Genomic DNA, 24962 nt, shown 5'->3' on the forward strand with positions numbered 1-24962 from the left:
AGGTCACTGGAGGTGGCAAGCTAGTCCAGGCAGCCGTACCATCCGCACATCAGCCATACTTGGTGGGTGCTGTTGCTGTGTTTTGTTGGCCGCCATGACCTCAACTTCTGCTAGGGGGTTGTTTGTGGGTAGTTTGTGTGGGCGGGGGGGGGGGTAACTGCCAGTGACCATGCAGATGTGCTCAAACAAGCTGGGTGTAGTGACCAGATGTAACGTGAGATAAAATATGCTGCAGGATGCCACCAAATGTAAGCCAGGTGTCATGTGGTAAGATCAGGATATTGTGTGCCCTGCACTAATTGTCAGTATGAATGGATTTGGAACATGATTACGTTTGACATTTGGAAAAACTGACATTGTTAGGTGGAAACAGTATAAACATTTTTGTACTCCATGGCTGTTAGGAGAATGGAAATGTTTTGATCTCTCATAGTGCTGCAGTTTATTTTGTCCATCTTGGTGGATATTAAGCTCAACTTTGATACAAATTAGTCATTATTCCATTTGAACCAAAGTTGGTTCCATTTGAGCCATACTGGTTTGGTTGCCATCCATACTGCAGCATGGCAGAGAGGGTCTTTGACTTCAATGCAGATTATTGTCCCCTCCCCCCCCCCCATTGGCACAAACAATTGGTTCATCCAAAGTTGAAAGAGTTTGTTATTTGTGGCCACAAAATAAATGTGAATATCCCACAGTGTGGTACTATCACATCTGTCAATGTGGACCATGGGGAGACACGCAATGCTGGCGACGGAGTAATGGAAGGGTCAAGCCAGGCCAGGCAGTGACGCTGACGAGACCCGTACCCACTTCCCCCTCGGCACAACAACAGCAGGCTACTCTGGATCACGAGCAGTGTAGGCTGCGCCAGCCGCTGGTGGGCATGTGCGCGAACTGGGAGATTCGTTTATTGGACGCCCATGTTTCGTTCCGAGTAACAAAGGGAAGGTGAGCTGATGCTGGAATATCACTGAAATGAATAAATAGCTTAGAAATGAATAGTTTTAAAATACAAAGTAACCTGAAATGCCAAAGGGAGTTAGACAGAATTTCACCACAGATGCTCCAACGCAGAAAATGCAAAAAAAAAACTAACATCGAAACTGCCCACCCCGTGACCCGTACGGGCACCACAAGTGTCGCGAGCGCTGTCGCACGGACACGTTGTTCGCTACAGCTGGCGTGTGTTCAGATGAAGCGACCGGTACATATGAACGTTAGCACAGACCGGTGCTCTGAACGGCGGTCTGTGTTATATTTGAACGGTGGCCTGTATCACATATGAACGGTAGCATTCATCACATCTGAATGGTGGCCTGTATCACATATGAACCGCTGCCTGTACCACATCTGAACTGTGGCCTGTATTACACCAGAATGGTGGGGTATATCACGTCTGAACGGCGGCCTGTATTACATCTGAACGGCGGCCTGTATCACATCTGAACGGCGGCTTGTATCACATCCGAATGGTAGCCTGCATGACATCTGGACGGCGGCCTGTATCACAACTGAACTGAGGCCTGTATCACACCTGAATGGTGGGCTATATCACATCTGAGCGGCGGCCCTGTATCACGCCCGAACGGTGGTCTGTATCACATCTGAATGGCAGCCTGTATCATATCTACACAGGCCCGTGTCGCTTTGTCCGCAGGTGGTGAGGTGAAGGTGGTACAGGTGCCTGCGTTCGCCGAGTCTGTCTCTGAGGGTGATGTGCGCTTCGAGAAGGCGGCCGGCGACTCCGTCAAGGAAGACGAGGTCAGAGGTCACTTGCACTGCCCTCCCCGATACATTATCCATATAGTCCATGCAAAGGCAATGCAGTTTCTTGTCACTGTTTTCTTTTGTAAAATAGTTTCGTTTTGCATAGTTTTGTGGATGCAATGCGTGGATGCGTCGCCGGCGTCAAAGCGATGCATGCATCTTTGTTTTTATGGAAGGTGTATTGCTTTGTCAGGATCATATCGTTGCATGTTTAACAAACAACGCCAGTCCAAATCTCGCCCTGCTGATTTTGACATGTTGCGATATGCTTAGAACCTCCTCCGTTCGCATCAGTTAAGGGTCACAGTAATTAACTACTGCCTATTTACACCAGTATCGCAGCGCATTAGATCAGCTGAGCAGCCTCCTGTTATCCTCCGTTTGCACTCCGGCGGTAAAGCTGATACCTGAGAGGTTTCCGAGCTTTTTCACCGCAGCTGCTCAGCGCGCCAGTTGGGGTTGTTTCTCCTGGCTGGTGTCGCCGGCGGCCGTGTGTCCAGTCCACTCCCACCGGCAGTGACAGTGGCGGTTTCTATGTGACGAGCCAGCTCCGGCCGGCAGGTGGTCGCTGAAATCGAGACGGACAAGACGTCGGTGCCGGTGCCGGCGCCCGTCGCCGGCGTCATCCAGGAGCTGCTGGTGGCAGACGGCTCCACTGTGAAGCCCGGCACAGACCTGTTCAGCATCGAAGTGGGCGGTGAGTCCGGCCCCGGGCCTGCTGCACATGGCGAAGCACACAGCGCTGCCATTCAAAAGACGGGAGCGTAACTCGCGCGCGATAACTTTTCAGGGGAGTGTGTTTAAGAGATTGTTCTTTCTCAATGGTGACCGACGGACTTGAGATGCCCTTACGTTACGTTACGCAAAAAATCACGCAAGTAAGGTCCCCAGATGCGATGTTCTGCTTCGTTTGTGGTCGGACGTGATAAGTTTTGTCTTTCGTGCTACCAGTTGCCAGGTTGACTTTTCCTCAGACACAACGGTATAATGTTTTAAACGGCGTCTTTGAAAGTGGTGGCACCTGAGCTGCATAAATGGCTCTGTGTAATGAAGAGTTTGGCGAACTGTTTTTGCCAAGTTGCGGAATGCAGGGCCACAGGACAGGTGTCAAGCTGTAGTCAGATGGTGTTCATGGTACCGTCTTTCTAACAGCTGGAATAGTGGAGCACGGTCTTTGGGGGCACGTTAACAGCGAGCAACATTCGAAGTGAACGTCCTCCAGCATGTCAGTTGATACAGGTTTAACGTTAAGCACGGCTGGTTGCAAGGTTGGCGTTATTTGAACGCGGTCGTATTCTTAAATGATACCTGCTATTGCGTAAACGCTTGAACGTGGTTCTACCCGAAAATTATGCCTGAAATCACGTGCGATACTCAACGTAACGCGTTGCACTTGAATCATGACATCCCCAGATAACACGCTTCGCTTTTTTGTGATCGGGCTTCTACAAGGTTAACAAAACACCAGCTCTGGGGACAGGCCCGAAAGCATTGACAAAGTGAGAGAAGATCGAGTCCACTTACAAGATTTAAAGTGACCGGGATCATCCAGCACAGTGGATTCAGCGTGTATCTTAACTGCTTTTTTTTTACTTTGTCTTCTGCACTTTAGCAGTGCATAGCCTTTCTGTTTTTTCAGGTTAGAGCTTATCATCAGCGGCCATCAGCTGCCCGCAGTGGCGGTGCGCTAGTAACGTGCGTCTGTTCAGTCACGTCGTTCATATCAGTTCTGGCGTACTGTGTGAGCTCCATGAGTATTATCAAGTGTCTTGACCTCATCGTGTCCATGCTCATGTTAATGCAGTGAAATTGGTGGCCATAGATAAGACAGTAGCATTAGCCTCATTCCTCGGAAAAAAACAGAAAGCAGAACTCGATAAAGGCATGTTGCCGAAATATCAACCCAACTGTATCTCCATTCTCCCGTTTTTTTTTCTCCGAGGAATAAGGCTAATGCTACCATCTTATCTTTGTGAACAAGGTTCCTCGCTAATGCACTGAGGAACTTACGTAAATTGGTGGCCAGATTCGTTTTACTGGATTGGATGTGCATATGTAAGCCCAAAGTGTAGTTGTTAAGTTTTGTATTGTACTGCAGGAACACATCCATGAATGCATTTTTACAATGCCTGCGGTGCTCGTCAGCTCTAGACATATCGTGTTCCGAAGTACAGTGTTTTCTCAAATGATGCGGTGGTAAAAATCTAGTCTATTCTCTTTGTGTGTTGCCATGGGTGCCAGTAACAGTTTCAGGGCATTAGACATAAACATTCCAAAGCACCTCACGGTATGGTAAGAATAAACCCTTGGTCATGATGCTTGTCTGCCTGCGGCAGGCAAATTTAGTCCTACTTCTTGTTTGTCGGGATCATATCATTTATGCTCTTCAAGCCACATCCATCGCAATTTGATAAGCTTTCTGTCCCATGAAATCCCAAATCAGGACTTGGGACATCTCTTGTGTTAAAAGTACGTGCCTGCCTGCGGTTCCCGACCGCAGTTATTCCGCCCATTGCGCTGCCACTGTGTTATTGTGTTTCAGCAGCAGGCGGTGGTGCCGCGCCATCTGCGCCCAAGAAGTCCGAGGAGCCTGCTGCGAAACCCGAACCGTCCGCCGCCCCCGCAGAGGAGATCCCTAAGGATGTGCCGGCAAAGGAGGCTCCGAAGCCGCAGGCGGAGCCGGCGACCGCGGGGCCGATCCCGAGCCGGCCGCCGGCGCCCGCCGCCACCCGGCCGGCGGCGCCGTCAGCCAGCATCCCGGTGGCGGCAGTGCGGCACTCGATGGCGCTGGAGAAGGGCGAGGTCAAGCTGCCGCCGGCCGACCCCACCGCCGAGATCACCGGTCAGTTCCCACCTGTGGTGACCCCACCGCCGAGATCACCGGTCAGTACCCGCCTGTGGTGACCCCACCGCCGAGATTACCGGTCAGTTCCCACCTGTGGTGACCCCACCGCCGAGATCACCGGCCAGTACCCACCTGTGGTGACCCTCCCGCTGAGGTCACCGGTCAGTACCCACCTGTGGTGACCCCACCGCCGAGATCACCGGCCAGTACCCGCCTGTGGTGACCCCCCCCCCCCCCACCGCCGAGATCACCGGTCAGTACCCACCTGTGGTGACCCCACCGCCGAGATCACCGGCCAGTACCCGCCTGTGGTGACCCCCCCCCCGCCGAGATCACCGGTCAGTACCCACCTGTGGTGATCCTCCCGCCGAGATTACCGGTCAGTGCCCACCTGTGGTGACCCCACCGCCGAGATCACCGGTCAGTACCCGCCTGTGGTGACCCCCCCCCCCCGCCGAGATCACCGGTCAGTACCCACCTGTGGTGATCCTCCCGCCGAGATCACCAGTCAGTACCCACCTGTGGTGACCCCACCGCCGAGATCACCGGTCAGTACCCACCTGTGGTGACCCTCCGAGATTACCGGTCAGTGCCCACCTGTCGTGACCCCACCATGGAGATTACCGGTCAGCAAAAGATATGGCTAGGTTTGAGACTGGGTGGGAGGTGGGGGAGGGAAGCAAATTAGAGTTGCATGGGTCAAATTGCGGGAGGGAACAATCTTACCTTTGCCTTTACTGACCTTACCTTACCTTTTTACCTTTGAATAACATTCGAATTGGGAAAGCATAAATTCTTGCGTTCTAGGTGCAACATTGGAAGGATAAAATGACACTGAAAATTGAATGGGACATTGTTCCCCAGCCCCACCCCCCTTCTTCCCTACCGTAATGATTACATGGTTGCTGGTCAGCGCCCGCCCGCGGCGTCTCCCCCGCTGGGACCACATTTCTGAGGCGACCCCCACTGCCCCGCCTGAACATCGTCGGTTCGAACAGCCGACGTTATCGTGCGTCTTCCTGCCAACGCCGGTGCACGTGACGTTTCAAGGTCACGTGTAACTGATGGCTGCGCGCTTACGTCGCAGGCACGCGGACCGAGCAGCGCGTCAAGATGAGCAGAATGCGCCAGAGAATAGCGCAGCGACTCAAGGACGCTCAGAACACCAACGCCATGCTCACCACCTTCAATGAAATCGACATGAGGTGCGCGGCTGAGGAAGCGGCCATGGGTGGCTTAGCCTGAAGCGGTCAGGTTCCGGGAAGCTGGAGCGTTCATGGTTCAGGAAGCGGCCTGTGGATGGTTTATGTTCACGTCTCGCATGTTGGGCTCGCCCCAAGTGTGACAGATTTTTTTGGTAGCTTGATACTTGTTGCCAACGTATGCTGCTATTGTTTACGATGAAAGCACACATTGGGCTTTTAAAAAAAGGTTTCGATAAATCTGTATTTCGCTCCACCAACGTTTCATTCTGAAATTAGAATTATGATCCTGCATGGTGGTAAGTAGCCCTGGTTTCTATAGTCTAGGTGAATGGGGGTACTGTGGAGTATTTAATCGATACTGGTCTCTATGAAATCAAAATTAGCTCGTAAATGCCTCTGTTACGTCGATGATATGCTGTCCTAAATCTGCAGCAACATCATGCAGCTGCGGAAGCAGCACCAGGAGGCATTTGTGAAGAAGCACGGCATCAAGATCGGCTTCATGTCCGCCTTCGTGAAGGCGTCGGCGTACGCGCTGACCTACCAGCCGACGGTGAACGCCGCCATCGACGGCAACGAGATCGTGTACCGCGACTACGTGGACATCTCGGTGGCCGTGGCCACGCCCAAGGTGAGCGGACTGTGGGAGCCGGGCCGGTCGGCGGCTGTCTGGCCGGCGCTCCCTACACCGGTCCCTGGTAGCATCCACTGCAAACGGTCGTACGGACTTAGCAAGATTCTGGGGCTAGGTGACTCATGTGAAGGTTATGCGGTACGGGGACAAATGCTACCACCAGTTGCTCCATGTCTAGTTTTGCTCAGCGGTATGATTTTGCATGCGTTTAGATAGATGATGCTGTGCAATAAGTCAACATCGTGTCATTATTTCAGAGCGATCACATCAACCCATTTTCCGTAAAGTGCATGTTGCCTTATTGCATGTGCATGCACCTTATTCCCAGAAAAGCAAAAGGGGATATTTAGGTTCCTTTTTCCCGTTACTCTTTGAAACGACGTTTCTTATTGCACGGCCAGAGCTTTGGAACAGCTTTACAGTGTTTGACATGCGGGGGTCTCGGAAATAGCTCGGGGTGTCCGATGACGATTCAGACGGAGCATTATCGGTACATTGGTTTCATAGTGCGTGGCTCTCGGTCTAGATCACAGATAATCCCACGAGATATTTTGCGAGATTACTGAGGAATCTGAACCTTACCGGTCGGTAACAAGATAAGCGTGGTCTCTACAAGGTACAGGCGAGCCAAGGGACAAACGAACACCACGTAGCCGAACTGAGTCTGAGAGAGAGTCATTGGAGCCTAAAAAGCCTGGATAGTCCAGTTATGAGCGCTTAAAGAGATGTCTGGAGCTTTTAAATACGATCGAGAGCGTGTGGCGAGTCGGTATCAGAACAAAGTGGCCTGTTATCGCGACACCGAGACTTCCAGACTATTTTGCCCCGCTATAGCCGTCGCTTTGCGTCAGGTCGTTGTAGGGTTAGTTTCTGTGACGTCGCTCATGCATTGATGTACTGATGGGAGCGGTGCATTGGACCTAACAGCGGAGCGGTGCGTAGCGCCTGACAGCGGAGCGCATAGGGCCTAACAGTGGAGCGGTGCGTAGCGCCTGACAGCGGAGCGCATAGGGCCTTACAGTGGAGCGGTGCAAGGCGGCTAACGGTGTGTAGGGCCTAACAGTGGAGCGGTGTGTAGGGCCTAACAGTGGAGCGGTGTGTAGGGCCTAACAGCGGAGCGGGAAAAAGGGCAAAGGGTGTAAAATGGTGCGACGCGTGGAGTTCCTCGAAATGTCATGACCCCGCCATTCGTTTTGTCCCGTCGTTTCACTGGAGGGGTAATGCAATAGGCAATGGGAAATTTAGTGACTTACATGGGCATCCACCTCGACTGAGTGGGCAATGACCTGCTCAACTGGTCTGCTGGCTGCGGTCCTGGCGTATCATGTATGCCCCAACGATTGTTTTCGCAGCCCCGTTACAGGCCGAGGTCCAGTAAACCCTTCGAGCTGGAAGGTGGTAAAGGCATCGATGGTTGCTCTGGTGTGGTGCCACGTTTGTGCAAATGAGAATCGGCTGGACGTTGCATTGCCATTGCACGGTCTGTATGTATTCTTTGTATGAAGCTCACCGGCACAAGGTGTCGTGATTGTTCCACTGACGCTGCGTGATGTCCAGGGCCTGGTGGTGCCTGTACTCCGCAGCGTGGAAGGCATGAGCTACCTGGACATCGAGAAAGGCATCGAGGCGCTCGGAGCCAAGGCCAAGGACGGTCAGTTCGCGCCGGCTTCGCGTCCGGTGGAGCTGCATCTTTTATTGTTGGTCGGGAATGCTGTAGAACGGTCCACCCCTCCAATGATTGTGGTTCCTCCCATACATTGTCCTGATGTCTCAAGCGACGTTTCACGCTTGTAAAGCTATGGCGTACTGCATTTCCTTTTATGAATATGAGTGCTCTTAACAGCGCAAATGACACCTCAGAAGCATTTAAAGATACGGTGTTTTCTTGGGCGCTGTGAATGTGGTCATTGGGGTCCACACACACACACACCCCTTCCCTCCCCATCGCCGCCCGCGCGCGTTCCGTAGTCACCTCGGCCAGTGCCACGTGTGACGGTGTGGATGGAGTAAGTGTTGAAGTACCTCAGAGAAATATCCCGAACTTGGAGTGGAGCACAGCAGGAAAAATAGTTCACAGTTTTACAAACAATCATGAATTAGCTGATCGTGCGAATATTTAACACCCGGATCAGGTTAACTCCCCTGATGCGTATTATTTTCCTCGTGCTCTGTATGGGCCATGTCTTGAATATCCTCTGAGTGTATGCTATTTCTAGTCAGACTGGTGGCCTGCTGGCTGCCTTGTTCCTCCATAGCACCCAAATGGTGTGATGTTAAGCGGTAATGGGTCCAGGCCAGGGTTTACATTTGAAGCGCCAGATAAGAGCCCAGGGACTGTTTTATTATTAAGCGCATTTATCACTACAATCAATTACTTGATGGAAAGTATCTTTTTTCCGAGCGGAGTTAACAAGTGCCCACCGTCCATGCCCTATGTGAAGACGCCAGAATGACGCGCGAGCTAACATATGCTGATACGGAGCTAAATTACGGCCCGTGGGGACCAATGTAAATAAGTCATGCCCAGTAAGTTTCAGATGTTTGATGCGCCCCATAGGCATCCAAACTTGTTTCCATCAGATACGGACTTCGCTTACCGTAAAGGGGGCTTGATGCCGGGAAAGTTGTAACTGCGCCACTCAAGTCAAGTTGGTCAACTATGGCGATTTTTTTCGATATTGTGGAGTGGACTGGGGGTCCTCTGATATAGGTGGGGGCCCCACCCCCACTGACAATGCCCCTCCGCTTGCCCAGTTTAGGACTTCGCCTCTGTCACCAGGCGGCTCGCTGTCCGTCCCCTGACCACCTGTCCTGCCTGGCGACTTCCTGTCCATCTCCTGACCCCTTGTCCTACGCTGAGTACTCGCTGTCCGTCCCCCGACCCCCTGTCGTGCTCTGGCGGCTCGCTATCATCGCTTGACCCCGTGTTGTGCTCGGGCTCTGGCAGGCTCGCTGGCTGTGGAGGACATGGACGGCGGCACGTTCACCATCAGCAACGGCGGCGTGTTCGGCTCCATGTTCGGCACGCCCATCATCAACCCTCCGCAGGCGGCCATCCTCGGCATGCACGGCATCTTCCAGCGGCCGGTCGCGATTGACGGCAAGGTGCGGTGGACTGACGGTCGCGGCGGGTCGAAACCCGCGGACCGCGCCGACATGGCGCTGCAGGAGGGGGGACTCACAGGCTGCAATCCGGGCTGACTGCTTTGGGCTGACGCGTTCGCCTCGGAGTTCTTTGTGAGAAACGTTGCGCTCGTGATGGGCATCATGCGCGGCCCGTGTGCCGGGGCCATCTCGCGATAGGTTGGCTAACCCAGGCTTGCCCGGTTCTCCGCCAGGTGGAGATCCGTCCGATGATGTACGTGGCGCTGACGTACGACCACCGACTGATCGACGGCAGGGAGGCGGTCACCTTCCTGCGCCACATCAAGGCGGCCGTCGAGGACCCGCGCGTTCTGCTGCTCGGCCTCTAGACGAGCGGCGGTATCTCCCCCAGGCGGGCTCGCAGGCGGGCCCCTGACGCTTGGCCCCGCCGCCTCCAAGGACGGCGAGCCGGCCGCGGGCCCGCTGCTAGACAGGCGTAGGTGCAATGGGTGTGCCGCGTGCGGTGGCCCGGCACGTGTGACTGCGACCGGCCCGTTTGCGGCGTGGGACGTGGCGCTTGCCTCGACTCAGCAAGGCCACCACACCGACCTCGGCCGGCGTCGCGACCGCAGCGCGCGCCACCACCGGCTCTCTCGGGAATATCGTCAGCAGCTGACGCCATTGTCGGGTTTTGTACGCTGGCAAACTGGTCCCACAGTGGACCCCGGTGGGTGCTAATGGCGGCTCCTCCGTGCTGTCGTTGCGCCGAGTGCCGCTTACGGAATTTAACGCGAGTTAGCTGGCTTCAAGCGAGTTTTAAAGGAGTCGGCCAAGTTCGCTATTGATGACCTTTCAGTGACCACATGCACAACGGCGGCTCGATGCATGCGATGGACCACCCCTCCCCGTGTACATATTGTTATCACCCCGTGCGGAGTGAAAAGACGCGTGCCTGGTGCCGCGGCGGGACGGGGTTGCGTCCTGACTGGCGCGGAGTCAGTCGGGGGTCGGGCCTGACTGCCATTCTGAACCGGTGCGAGTGAAGCTATTAATACAGGATTCAGCGATCACTCGGGCGGCGTTTACCGTCGACGCTTCGGAGGGTCGTAAAACAACTCAATGGTGAGACAGATCGCGCTGTTTGCTTACGAATGCTCCGCTATCGCCCCAACAGCCCTAGAGTCCATTAGATATGTATGTAGGAGGCTCGCAGGCGTTCAGCCGCCTAAACCTCGTCTCCTCGTCACCCTAAACCTCGTCTCCCCGTCTCCCTCGTCATCAGGGGCAGTGGCGTAGGGTTCATTCGCCCTCCCGCTGTTCCGTGGTTGAGGCTTTTGCGGCGCGCCAGCCGACGGCGGCATTGGTCGGTCCGTGCCGGAAGCTACACGGTTCCCATCTTCTGCAGGTGCCCGTAATATGCGTATCTTGAGTCATTCAGCTCGTTTTGCCCGCTCATGCAGGATGTTTTAGTTCGGCTGAGATCGTTGGATCGCGCGAGTGAGACCATGGTGCGCTGTTTGGTGCCAAACCATGCTGGCATCGCCGGTAACGTTCTGGTGGACGCAGCTGCAAAGAGAGCGGGTTGTAGACGGCACCCCGTAGGCGTTGCACGCCCGTTCCTGCCAGAGACTTTCACCCAGCCGTGGCGAGCTGGGTTTAAAAGAATGGCAACGCTTCTGGGAAAGCATGAACGATCAGCTTAAGGTGACAAAGCCCCGTTAGGTGTACGATAATCGAGTTCGCCGAGTTGCGATGGGAAGTGGCTGTGAGGGGTGCGAGTCGGTCACGCGCACGCAACGTACGGCTACCTGCTTTGTAACGGAGATCGGCCGTGTTGCCACCGCTGCAAAGCACAACTCACCGCCACATTGTTCGCGCACGCTTAAAGTTGATCCAAGAGCGCCTTCTCCATTCCGTCCGACATCTCACCTTTTTATAGGCTTGACGACTCACATAGTTGCTACGGATAAACAAGTTTACTTTTAACTTGGGCATTCCACAGTACATCAACAAGTGCCTCACACCCTCCTCCGTCCGATTTTGATTAAATTTGGCCACGACTCGCGATCAGCGCTGAAGGCGTCTGTGACGCATTTATGTCTCAGTTGCGCTTTTTCGGTGTTAAAGCCTTCGGTAATTTCCAGTTGCGTGGTTCCAACGCTACTTTCGGTGGCGATTTTTCCTCCTGCTTGAAAGATAGCAGTGCAAACCTACGTCAAAATGATCAGTAAACTATCCAGAATATTTGTATGCCATTCGTGGAAGCGTTATTGTACAAAAAACAACACTGATCACGGTATGGACTTAAGCAAGGCACGGAACAATTTTCTAGGATATTCGTCTTTTTCTTATTTGCGTGAGAAAAAACGTTATAGTCTGGTCCCCATATTCCCGAATAACAAAGGTGGCCGCCCGCTTGGAAAGACATGGTCCCACCGACGAAACACGCGTAACGTACGACGGCGCCGCGGTCGGCTGCCTCCCCTCCCCCTCCCTCTCCCCCCAACCTCCATGGGACTATCGAGCCGGGGTAACTGGGGCAGGAGAGGATAAGAGGTGAGTGCATGCTGCGAAGGTGGCGTCTCTCGTTCATGTGGGGTGACTCAGCAGTCGGACAAAGACCTAGTGATCGGGGCATCGGGTTAGTGCCTGTTCGAATCTCAACGAGCTCTGACTGCCACGACTCGGATATAGCCGGAGAAAATATTTAAGTCGCCTTGGAGGGCCTTGAACAAACGCCAGTGCAGCGGAGTAGGTGCCTGCATCACTTAGCCATTCATCTTCATTTTCCAAAACTTTCAATCTGGTCTGCGCTAACCTTCTACACTTACTGAGAAGTGAAACAGTGCCCGTACGTTTACTCGCAAAGAGGACAGGCCTTATGTGAAATTCTTAGCGGGCATATTGTGCTGGAAGTATAAGCACAGGTTTACTTCCATGCGTGTAACTTCCTCTGCAGAATGCCGTTTTCCCAACGAACATGATTTGTTTCGCTGTAGAAAGCGTAGCGGCATCTCAAAGGCAGACCAAGGGAGCAGATGAGTTGACGGAGGTAACCAGGTCAGGCTCCCCGTTCGGGTTCCTCATTCCCGCTGGTTCCTTCGACGAAACGAATCCTTGGATCTTGATTCTCACTGCTTCTTTCAACACAAAATCCTAGATCTTGATTCCTAATAGCTTCTTTATCAAAAGCCAACCCTGGATCCTGATATTCTCTGGTTCTTATGGCAACACAAAAATTTGAAGCTTGGTCCTCACTTGTTCTTTCGACAAAACAAAAGCTAGTATCACAGTTCCCAGTGGTTCTTTAGCATACCATAGGTCTGGTTCCTGGTTTATTGGCTCATTGGAAAACATTGGACCTTGGAAACTAGTTGTCGATTTTTCATACGTACAAGACCCAGACTCATGATCCCCAGCCACAAAGTTATACAAGTCTGACGGGATAACCCCCACATTTTTGTTCTCATAATGATTTAAAAATCAAGCATCACAGGCAAGTCAAACAATCAGTATCCCTGACACCATCACAAAAGCTGACAAAGATTAAGTGTTAGTTGAAAATGATTGCTTACAGCTTGGAAACGAGTGCCTGACATTCGAACCGTCACCCCGGATAACCACACAAAAACGCTCGCACCGCATAAAAGTCATACTTCAGGCACGTCAAGTAGTCAGCATGTCCTGCTTCCGCCGCTACAATTAACAACGTTTTTCCGCTAGTTGAAGACCATGACCTAAAATTTGCAGCGGAGTACATGGCAGCAGAAACCGCGTGCTTCAGTTCATTTAATTCCAGGATTAGAGGAGTGCCTATTATGATTGATGTACTAATCAATATCATTAATTTCCCGCGATATCTCACTAGATTTCAAGGTGTTGGAAACACTCAAATTTCCAAGTTTTCAACCATCAGTCTCCCTACAATGCTGTCAGAGTTAAAAGTTTTTTGCGTAAAAAAACTTCGCATATTCCGTCTGACAAAGGCGTGGCGACTAGGAGAGGCAGGAGGGACTGATATCTTTTTCTTTGAGACCACTCTCGAAAAAAAGGTATATCGACCATTTCAAGTTGGGCCCAATGCTGTCTGAAGGGCTAACATTGACTTTGCGTTGACTAAAAAGGTGTGCCAATAATATTTCTAATACAAATGCTGCGATCCGCAGAACTTTCACTACATCATGTCTACATAACGATACTTATCATTCAAGAACTTTTAATGACAAAATTCCACGCGACAGAACTTCTAACGCAAAAGCATACGCGCGACAATGCTTGTAATGCCAGAACTTCCAATGCATAAATTTCGACGCGAAAAAACTGCTACCACGAAAAAGTTTACAACATAGCATTGCTTCTACGTGGCAGAAATGTTTTCTACAACGCCGACCACTTCCACTCACGTCCAGTCCAGGTCTTTTCGGATGGTGATCACGGAAACTGACCGGGTCTCATATTTTACTTATGCTGGGATGGACATCGTACGCATCTTCACTATGTTGAGGTACTTGACCCTTGCCCCCCCCCGCCAGTTGTAACAGTTGTTAGTCATAATTTCTGCTAGACAGATTACTCTTTTATTTGCCTTCCGACGTTAAGTTTTCTTTACTTAGGTCGTCTGTGTCTTCTGTATCATCTTGAGCCACCATTTCACGTCTTGGGGGATTAGTACGGCCGAGGCGTTGAGTGCTGCCGCCGTCGAGGGGAGACTGTGTCGTATCGTCCCCCATGCGTGTGTGCGGGTCTTACCTGTTACACCTGCTACTCGTTACTCTCGTTACACCTGCTACTCTTCTTGAGCTGTCAGGTGCGGTTAAAGCAGCTGGGAACATCGAAAACCCGTGGTGTTTTCGGAGTTACAGCTCATGTGATCAGACTGAGTCTTACTGTAATTCGGCCTCGTCTTTTGTACGTTGTTAATAACTCGCTAGTGTCAGGAAATGTACCACCTGCGTAGAAAACAGCTACCGTGATACGTCTGCATAAAAGTGGTTATCTAAATGACCCAAATAACTTATGACCCTTTTCGATTGTGTCAGTGATGGTAAATTTTTGCGGGCGAATAGTCGACGATCAGCTTGCATCATGCCTGTCCACACAACCTGTGCTATGTCCCGACCAACATGGTTTTCGCAAAGGTCCCTCCACGGGGTTGGTGACGCTGAGTGCTGTTAACTTGGGTCTTGGTCTAGTTCATAGTTCGTTTATTAAGGGGGCTTCCACGTCGTGGCTTTTCTGCACCCGGCCAATTTTATACAAGATGGTTAAAACATAAAACTGTGTCAGAAACATTTCTAAGGTCGGCATAAGCACACACGCGCACACAGCCACACTTCTCAGCCTCAGAATCAGAGTCTTAAAACCGACAAGAAGCCACGCCTCGATGAAGTGTGGGCGGCCGCCGGGGGCAGGCAGTCAGTCCCGTGCGGCAGCCGCCCGGTACGGAAACCACGGCTGACTGACGGCAAATCTGACGCATTCTAGGTGCAGTGAATCTTTACGACGGGCCGCGGCTCCATTATGGCATTGGACGCCTCCGCGCGCGTACAGAAAGCAAACGCAGAGAAGCGGGCGCCCCAGTGACATGCAATCACAATCCTAATCACAACGCTGACGACGGCGGACACGTCGAAAACGTTTGGCTGTGTTCGGCATTTCTGTCGCATGGAGAAGCTTGGTTGGCGACGGGCGTGAAGCGAGGTTGACGAGCTCTGGGCCGTGGATGGCCTTAGGGCCGTTCAAGGCGTATTTTGGGTTGTAATATTTCGTTTTCGGCCACGCGCGGCGTCGTTCAGGGAAGCATTTGAGGCCTGATTTGGTTTGCACTGTTAACCAGCCTTCTTTTATTCACTACGGAAAACTCATCACGTATGATGACGACGCTCAGTTCATTGCTGCAGTAATTCCAGACAATATCGGCGACCTTCGTGGTAGGATGGAGATAACCCTGAGCATCGTTCTAAATCAGTTTACGCAACTTCGTCTCAAAATTGGTTATCGTACAACTGACTGTTGCTCGTAAGATTTCCTCAACTCAGTTACAAGATTTTTTGTCCGGTCAACTTTAGACAAGCACAGATTGAGCCCTCAACTTCGGTGAAGTTTTCTCGAATTGGCGTTGACGCTGGCCTAAATTGGGAGTGTCAGATATCTGCCACTGAAATGATGTTAAAACACCTAGTCGGTCTTGCCGAATTGAACCATCAGCTGCCAGCGGAAATTCAAAAGATTGTGATTGAAGCTCTCGCTCGTTCTCACTTAGGATGCTGCTTGACAGCGTTGGGTGGCTGCCCTTAAACACAAAATACGACATCCAAAAAGCTGTCAATTTTAGCACCATAGTTATCAGTGGAACCAAGAAATCTGAACACATATATTCCCCCCCCCCCCCCCTGAAAACGCTCGGGTGGCTCCAAATAAGCAAATTTTTGACGAACATGACCATCTAGCTGTCCGGCACCTATAAACGCTACCAACGGCACCAAAGAGTTTACGTACCCTGGTTGTCATGCGCCCTGTTTGTCTTCCCGCTTGCGCAAGGTTCTAAACAGCTTCTGTTACGAACCTCGTTTATCCGAACTGACCTCGCCTGGCGGTCATCCGTGTGTCACGCCGTTACGTACGTACAAAAAAATCGTCTACTGCCAGATGTTAGGGCCAAGCATCGGCAAGACATCGGCGAGGCATTTCAAACAGGGTATAACTTGTCACCCTGGTTCTTGATTAAAAATGACGATAACACGCAAAATGTAATTGAACTAATGAGTTTGTGGCGGTGTACACGTTCTGATTCAGAAGTCGGAAGAACCACGTGTCGTTGAGGTCATTGAGATATTTGCGAATGTATATATATACACACACACATACATACATACATACATACGTACATACATACATACATACATACATACATACATACATACATACATACATACATGCATCTATAAAAGCGTAAAACAATTTTTCAAAACATCTGACTCGCGAAAACTCGATGTGTTTGACCCATACACCCTCCAAAAGCTCGCCGGCTGTGGGCGGAACAAGAATGGCTGGTAGGCGAGTCAGGAAGTTGCACCTCTGGCTTATAACATGTCCGGCGCTAGTTTGACAGCATTCCTCTTTCTTTCACTATGACCTTATGTTCCTTGCTCTTAAAGACGACATGGTTTGTTTATTGGCCGTATTAGTATGTTGCATGGAAGCTGAGAGCAATAAACCCAGTTTGCTATTGCTCATAACCACGCTCCACCGTGGCGTTTTCCTCTGCGGTTCCGTTTGTTTCCGGGACAAATGTGTCAAACCTACATGTCCACGTCCCTGAGTCCGTGCACAGGTGGCCATGATCTGTTCTGAAGTGGCGAGCGTGCCAGCTGGCCGCGCCGCGGCGTCAGTGGTCGGCTGTCACCGACCACTGATCGCCAGCGGCGCCGACCTTTGACCCGCTGGCGGACGCCGGCCCGCTGATCAGCTGAGCGTCGGAGACAACTTGCCGCACCCTGCCGTCATCGCGCCCACTGGTCGAGCGCCCGTAAAGTCGCTGGCGCGTCCCGTCACGGTGCTTTTTGGGACCACATTTCGCATTTGATTTGCCTGCAGCGTACCACGTAGCCGTGGTTATGATCACGCTTTAAATGAACAGTGTAACACTGAAACAAGGGGATTGGGAATGCATTATGTCTCTCAGAAGTTTAATGATAGCCCTTGGGTGTTCCATGGAAAGTTTAATTCGGAAATGGTCGGCTGCATTCTAAATTATTCTGTCCGTTCTTACGACTTGAGACGCCTTACCAGGACCGCAGCGCTTGCTTGGGAGGCAAAATTAGGCGAATAACTGTCAAGGAGGTCGATTGAACAAGCATTGTCTTTCCGTGAAAATGCATTGTGCTGAAATGAGTGTGCATTCAATTTGCATGCGTTTGAACTCATCTCTGAAACTAAACAGTCATGGCAAAGCCCCAGCTTTCACCGTGTGTCAGGAGCTGCTAAGCCTGTATCAGAAAGAGTATAGAGCCATATGTGGCCAACATCCCCAGCATGTAAAGCATACATCAGTGACGATAGCTTCCTGTGTCGTGTCACGGACGACACTGCACGTCTGCTGGCACGGATAGTACCAGCAGATGGATGTGTTGGCCACATTGCAAACACATCCTGCCAGCCAGCTGCTCATGTACGGTGGACAGGTGATATTGCGTGACCTGTGCTTCGTAGCTCACCCTGCGCGGCCAGATTAGATAATGACGCAAAAGGTCAGCCAAATCAGCGCAGATGCAGATTTTCTCCACACGCAGCCCATCCTGCTAACGTTAACCTTTCAGCAAGTGTTGCCTCCCTGACTCAGACTGAGCCCCTTCGCTCTGCCCTTCCCGGCCAATAGAAGCTTGAATACAACAGAGGTGATGACGCTACCGGGCACGGGTCGGCTGCGCACCATGCTACATTGGTGAAGTGGAGCCATTAGCCTCGGGTCATAACATTTCACTTAGATATTTTTAGATTGGTCATTAGGAGCAGATTAGCATTTCTAGCGCCGTGAAATCGTGCTGAAGTCTTGGTGATGAAACGGGAACACAAAAGGTAGAGCTTCTTTTTTCCGTGGTTACCGGTAATCTGTTCAAGTAGCAACCTTAAGCTTATAAAGGCAAAGCATACGCCTTAGTCTGATCTCTGAATGAACACAAATTGCTTTCGAAAGGGATCGAAATCGTCCTTTCGCGACGGCTGTTCTCGCGCGCGCCGTCGCCCCGCCGCCTGGTATCATCCGTAGCGGCCAACGGAGGTTCAGGACGCACCGACTGCTGTAGGTCATGCAGCTGGAGCGGCCAACGACCTTCGTTTTACGGAAACTGCCACCGCTGCCATCGCCTTCCTGCTGCAGGGAGTTAATGAGCGTCCTGGCTTAAAACGTTTGATGGAATTTGTTTCACAAGTGTACCCGTAAGAGATGAAATTCCCAGACAAACATGGATCGTCTTTTTCTTCTTTTGTTTTACCCTAATGCTGATCCACTCTGTTGAGCACTATGGAGGCCGCTTACCTTATTCTGTGCAAGCGGACCCGTGGGTAGAATACTAGGAGGCCCATCATCATTTCCGGCCAAGTGCTGAAGGCCCATTTTCGTCCCAGCACATTATACCTGCTGGCTGCTATTCTGGCAGCACGGGGCCGGGCTCCACCGTTCGATCCGGAGACACTAAGAGAGATCCATCATGCATTGGGCCCCCCTGGTGCGAGATCGACGCAGGAGTCATCGACGCAGGAGTCCCCAATGACGCAACAATGTCCCGCATCGCCTCAGGTGGTCCAAAAATTAGCACATGCCCCAGTTCTGCTTAATGGGCCCGTGAGTGAAATGGGGCCAAGGCCCCAACCCGTTCTTGTATCACTGTGGACTATCGAAATAAGTATTTATGCGTTCTTCATCGTGCGGGGCATCGCCCAACACCAGAGGGTCTCCGGCCTTCGAGGTCTTGTTCTAATCTCTTCTTCATCGTTGCAGGAGCGCCGACCAACGCAAAATAGCGGGCCCCGGCCTCGTTCCGTTACCCAGGGGTCCCCAATAGGTATAAGGGGGCACAGTGACGGATTCATTCAGACCACCGCCTTACGTGCGGGAGTGCTTAACTGAACCGATATCCAGCCCTTCGCACCTTTCATCACGTTCCAGCCGGGGCCCTTTATCTTTGGCTTCGAGGGGCCCTGGCTGACCGGGGCCACTTGCCGACACAAACGCCCTCTGTTAGGCCCTGTGGATCTGGAACCGACACGAGGCCTTCTCCATTGTGTCAGGGACCCGACCAATGCAAATTGTGGGCCCAGCCTTGTTGCTGGTACAGAATGGGCCCTCAGGCCCACACCGATCCCTTAATGCAACCTTCCGTCGGCTCTTTGGGTCCTTCGGATCTCAAGGGGTCTCTTAGCGGCGTAGTTTGCAAGGTGGCGGTGGGCTTTGCCAGGACGAATGATGAAACCCTCCCTAAAACCACCAACAAAACAGGTTTTCTCCCCGAATTTGACGCACATTTTTTCAAAGTTGGGGGAGGGCTGGAGCCTCTAGCCTAAAAGAGAAACCCATTCCTGGTTCTGCTTCGTTCGAAAAAGTGTGGTACATTTTCGCGCCGCATCATCCGACCGAAGCTTGCCATACCGCCCCCCTCAGATGCGGATCCTCAGCGGTCCTCACACACCGATCACACCGAGGATCCGCGCCTTCTTCGGCTTTCGGCCAGCGTATCGTTTAAACACCTGACGACAAGCCTTGTCAGTAGATGGCGCTGAGCTGGCAGCTGGGCCGCGGGTGCTGGCGGCGGGCGGTGGCGGCGCTGGCTGGCAGCCCCCTGCCATCTTATCTCTGGTCGTCGATCGTATGTGTCGCGGCGGCGGATACCGGAGAACACCCCCGCCCCTCCAAGGGCCGCTCCCACGCTAGGCGCCCGGAGGGCGGCCACCGGCGTCGCGGCTTTGAAGTGTGTCGCGTCCCACAGCCCGCTGATTTCTCACGCGCCACTATCGTGGACAGATGAGTCACATCGCGCCTGCGGGAGGAGATGGTGCGAGCGGTTGATGGAGGAACTACAGTGAAAATCCAGGTCTGTTTTTCCGAAATTCGTACCAACATCCAGTGGCCGTAACCAAGGAGGGGGGGGGGGGGAAGGGGACGACATTGAAGTTATTGCTTCCCTAGGAGCCGAGCGGGTCCTCCGGTGGTTCAAGCGGGTCCCTTGAGCCGAAAAGCACGGGGGCCGGGGACCCCCACTGCTTTAATAGTGTACGGCGTCCGCATAACGCCTTACGCTCTCCAAAGCTGACTTTGAGCAACAAATGTAGTCCGTCCCGATAACTCAGTTGGTTTTAATTCCCTGCCTTCCGCTCCCCCACCCATGGCGGGACGGTTTCGGGTCGCTTAGGCACTATCTATTTGCTCTATACAAATATGGTCTGCGGCCGCTGGCAGCGGCTACACTTGGGATCAGGTAACATCAGAGGGCAGGAAGGAACCGCGCCGAGGATTGCGGCGCGTTAAACTTTCGCCCTCAAATGCTGCCATTGACCTGGAATTGCACGATTAGATGTGAGGGACACTCAAGGTTCACTCAGCGTGCGCTGCTAAGCGTGAACTCCGATCCCAGAAATCGATTCCACTCAAGAATTTGAACTAAATCTTACACCGGTCATGGCAGCACATGGGCCTGGCTTAGCAAGGTTATGTTTGGAAAGGATTGAAAAGTATTTTTGACGCTTTGAGGCACACCCTATTGATGTAAAAAACGCTTACTCCGAGTACACTCCAGGCTTGATGCGTGCAGTGGCGAGAGGCCCGTGCAGTGGCGAGAGGGCCCGTGCAGTGGCGAGAGACCCGTGCAATGGAATGAAGGAAACGTTTTGAGCCTGCTGTTTTCTATGGGACTCATTGTTCACCTTGAAATTGGTCCCATCTGGCCTATGGACAGGTGCCTGTTGGTCATCGAAAAAAATATTTCGGCGTTGTAAGGGGGCTCTCCTGTCCCCCAGAGAGACTCCTCGCCGACTTGCTGAAGGATCCCACTGAGGCGTGAATGGACCGCGGACTGTGAGCATACTGCTACCGACCTGTGAAGGACGCCCTTCAGTTCGGGAGGTGCATCTTCATAGGCAAGCAGGGCTCCTTACCACTGCAGTGGGCCCCTTCAGAAGCCGACAGAGTGTATCCGTGCTGTACAGCGGCTACGTTACAGACGGCCGCAAGGACTCTCCAGATGCCAAGAGGCCCTTTATGGGCCGGTTTGAGCCCCTGCAAACAAACGGTGGGTTCTAACAGGCTAACACGTACCCCCGAGCGTTCACTCAGATTGCCCGGCTTACCTCTCGTGCCCCTGCTGATATGCAAGGGGTAGCCATCAGTCTGGCAGGAGTATCCTTATAGACAGGCAAGGGCCCCTTAGAAAGACCCCTGTCGGCCTTTCTCTCGACTTCTAAAGGGGCCGCACTAGAGGGTAACATGTCGACGAACAGGGGCCAGGGACCTTTATAATCCGGTAGGGGTAGGGAGGGGGGCTTAACAGACAACCAATGGGCTTCCTATAGGCTGGTGAGGGCCCCTAAATGTTCATTCAAGGAGCCCTGCTTGCCGATAAAAGATGCCCCTGCCGACCTGCAAGAGATGTCTGTCGACCTGTACAGGCAGCCCTCCGTCGACGTGTGTAAAATGGGTCTCTGCTGGACTGCATCCTGTGCGTGAATGGGGCCTCTCCAGCCTTTAGACCCAGAGGTGCCCTTGCCATCGCGATAAAGGGCTTCCTGGCGTCTGAATGTCCCTTGTTCTAAAACATAGTCCTATCGTACCAGAAAAGTGTCCCAAATAAGCGACATGCATGCATGCAAAATTTAGTGCTTTTTGTTCCTTCACCAACAAGAGATTTGCTTTTTTCTCGTCCCATTATATGGCGAGATTTCGTAGCATCGCAAACGAGCGACAATAAAGGATCGCACAGTTGTTGGGACTACCGCCCTCGTCTGGTGCCTTAATGCGTAAACAAAGCTTCGGTTAATAAAGATAATGTTTTACATTTCAAGCTATTGAAGCAAGCCTCAGATGTAATGAAAAAAGCTCACTTATAACTTAAAACTCATTAAAGTGTGAAAGGCTTCAATAAAAAACCCAATTTGTCTACATTGAGTCAGCATGTTCATCAATACGTCGTTGTTTAATTACGTCACCGTACCGTGCACAACATTGATTGAGACCTAATTGACGGGCCGTTATATCTGGAAATGGTGCTCACAAACACCAGATGTGAACGATTCGACAATATATTTTGTTTGGCCTCGATCGCCGCATGGCCAAGAAATAGAGGAATTTGCATGACGCTATTTGGCCTCACGTGTACCTGGGTGACCTTGAATTATTCTCCCCGAAATTGTCTGAACATCTTCGCGGGCGTGTGGCTCAGAGAGAAGAGGAGTTTAGGTCTTAAGAAGGGCATGGCCGTGAACTGCTCTGAATGATCTTCAAGGTGGCCATTTCAGTTCAAAACACCACACAAATGTCGAACACCCCCTCTAAATCTTTTTAACATGTCAGCCCTCGCACCTAACCGGGAAGAACTGCCTCAGTTGGTAAAGCACCGAACTCGGAATAAATGGCCTGGGAATAAATGGCCTAAAATAAATAAATGGTTCGAATTCGAACATTGCCAAGGTGATAATTCGGGATATGACACGTAGGTGGCAGAAAGACAGTCATGGCGCAGTCTTCCCAAGGTTCCATAACACCTGACTACAGACGGAGGGTTAACGGTTCGGAACGTTGCGTACACAAGATAACACCATGCAAGAACGATAGTCCGAACAATTCTTTCATCAGCGACTGAAATCTCATCTCAACCCCTCCGAGAGCTACGAGCGGCAATAACTGCCAGCGTGCGTTTCCGCAGATGGGGTAGCGGTGCGACGTCTGGACTATGGAGGAAGTACACTTCCAGGGAGGCTTTGAGTCTCCCACGGGTTTATCATCCTATCCACTCAACCCAGATCTTTTGAGCCCATGTAAGGCTGACCTAGACTGTGCTGATCCTTACCACACTCCAGGTTAGTTCATAAGACTTACGTGGCGACTTATGGAACGGGAAAAAACACGAGGGAAGCCAATTCACTTCGCAAAGGAGACCGAAATGAAGTGTTCCAACATTTAAATGGGGTTTTTGAATCGAAATAGCCATCTTTAAAGCCTTACTGTGCTGTGCACAATCCTGTGCTTCTTTAGTCCTAAGCCCCTCTATTTTCTGAGCTACACGCCCGCGAAAACGGGGAAAGGTTATCGGGGAGGAAAGTACTTCAGTCAACTGGCACTCATGACATCATAGCAGCTTCATTCAAATCCTGCCATTCTATAAGCCAAGCGACGCATATTCTAACCAGAGGGCCTCCCCACCCACTGGCTACGAGACCGCCCGATTCCACTCCCTCCCCCGCCTGGACGAAATCCCGGCTCGCCATTGGTCGCATCCGAGAAAAATATGGCCAGCTTGCCGGGGGTAGTGAGGACGGCGCAAATCCCGGCTAGCCATTGGTCGCATCCGAGAAAAATGCGGCCAGCTTGCCGGGTAGGGTGGTAGTGAGGACGGCCGCAAATCCCGGCTAGCCATCGGTCGCATTCGAGAAAAATACGGCCAGCTTGCCGGGGTAGTGAGGACGGCGCAAATCCCGGCTAGCCATTGGTCGCATCCGAGAAAAAATACGGCCAGCTTGCCGGGGTAGTGAGGGACAGCGCCTGGGACGCTTTGCGCCGCTTGTCCGGCACTTCAGCTGGCAGCGCACCGCCGCGTCCCTGATGCCTTCTTCCTCACAGAACCAGGCCACCTCCTCACAGAGCGTATCTGCATACTCTGTGCGGTGCGTTAATCCTCCACACCGTTTATGAAAGCGGTTGGCCCTGGTCAGTTCTTTTCACAACCATCAACAATACGAGGACGGCTGAATTGCAGCCGGGTTCGATGACAATCGGAAAGACGGAACTTGAGACACAGAAGACAAGACTTGTCTTAGTTCAGTGGCAGTGCTTTCGTACCCTGCGTGAAAAAATCAATTGCCACGTTTCGCACACTGCTCTCGTATTTCACTTATGTTACCAGCAACGACTTCCAACCAGCTGGTAACCCAGAGTGTGCAGTTCAAATGTAGCAGCGCCCTTGCCAACCTGGGACGAAGAACTATAAACCGTAAGCCAAACTGTCACTAAGATCAGTTAAATTATTTAAATGACCGCAGCTCACGACTGGAGGTTCTCGCTCTATTCCGATCTCGCCAGCGGCTCTTGTGCCCACGACGCACATGAGGTGGCGAATGGAGCGCATCTATCGTTTTCAGTTTCAAGTATACCTGAAAGGCATTCGAAAAATTGCTATCTTTTTTGCTATCTTGATCGATGAGGCTATTGCTGTCTATTGCTATCTTGATCCACGAAATGAACCAAAAGGGCATTCGAGTCGGTCATAGCTCCTATTTACACATGGCGTTCTGCTTGCTCTAAAGGGATTGCTTCACATTTATATGGGATTTTCAGCGAGACAGGATGTGCCAGGAATCCCAGCTCGTCGGCTATGACTTACGAGCACAGCGTACTGTGGATGGGAGTACAGGTCAGGCCCTAGGAACCGCGCACAACGGGTTTAGTTTGGTATAAAAGTGTGTGGCGGACGTAATCTCATGATGGTCTGTGGGCGTCGCATCAGGGATAATAAGTGCGGGTGTGTGGCGGAGCGTAATGGCATGATGGTCTGCGGGGCGTCGCATCAGGGATCTAATAAGTGCGGGTGTGTGGCGGACGTAATGGCATGATGGTCTGCGGGCGTCGCATCAGGGATCTAATAAGTACGGGTGTGTGGCGGACGTAATCGCATGATGGTCTGTGGGCGTCACATCAGGGATCTAATAAGTGCGGGTGTGT

At 52.1% G+C, this 24962-nt stretch overlaps 1 protein-coding gene across 1 annotated transcript; it reads left to right on the plus strand.

Annotated features, from left to right (window-relative positions):
• Positions 1–13: 13 nt before the first annotated feature.
• LOC119093247 (dihydrolipoyllysine-residue succinyltransferase component of 2-oxoglutarate dehydrogenase complex, mitochondrial) lies at positions 14–9927 on the plus strand (the record flags this gene model as incomplete). Its single annotated transcript, XM_037216205.1, has 9 exons — positions 14–62; positions 1661–1764; positions 2332–2467; positions 4313–4612; positions 5703–5820; positions 6253–6451; positions 8012–8105; positions 9402–9559; positions 9793–9927. Coding segments are annotated over 9 exons (1293 nt in total), but the record flags the coding sequence as incomplete, so codon positions are not given.
• Positions 9928–24962: the final 15035 nt, after the last annotated feature.

Source organism: Pollicipes pollicipes, unplaced genomic scaffold (assembly GCF_011947565.3).
Source record: "Pollicipes pollicipes isolate AB1234 unplaced genomic scaffold, Ppol_2.1 Scaffold_1338;HRSCAF=1565_pilon_pilon_pilon, whole genome shotgun sequence".
Taxonomy (NCBI): Eukaryota; Metazoa; Arthropoda; class Thecostraca; order Pollicipedomorpha; family Pollicipedidae; genus Pollicipes; species Pollicipes pollicipes.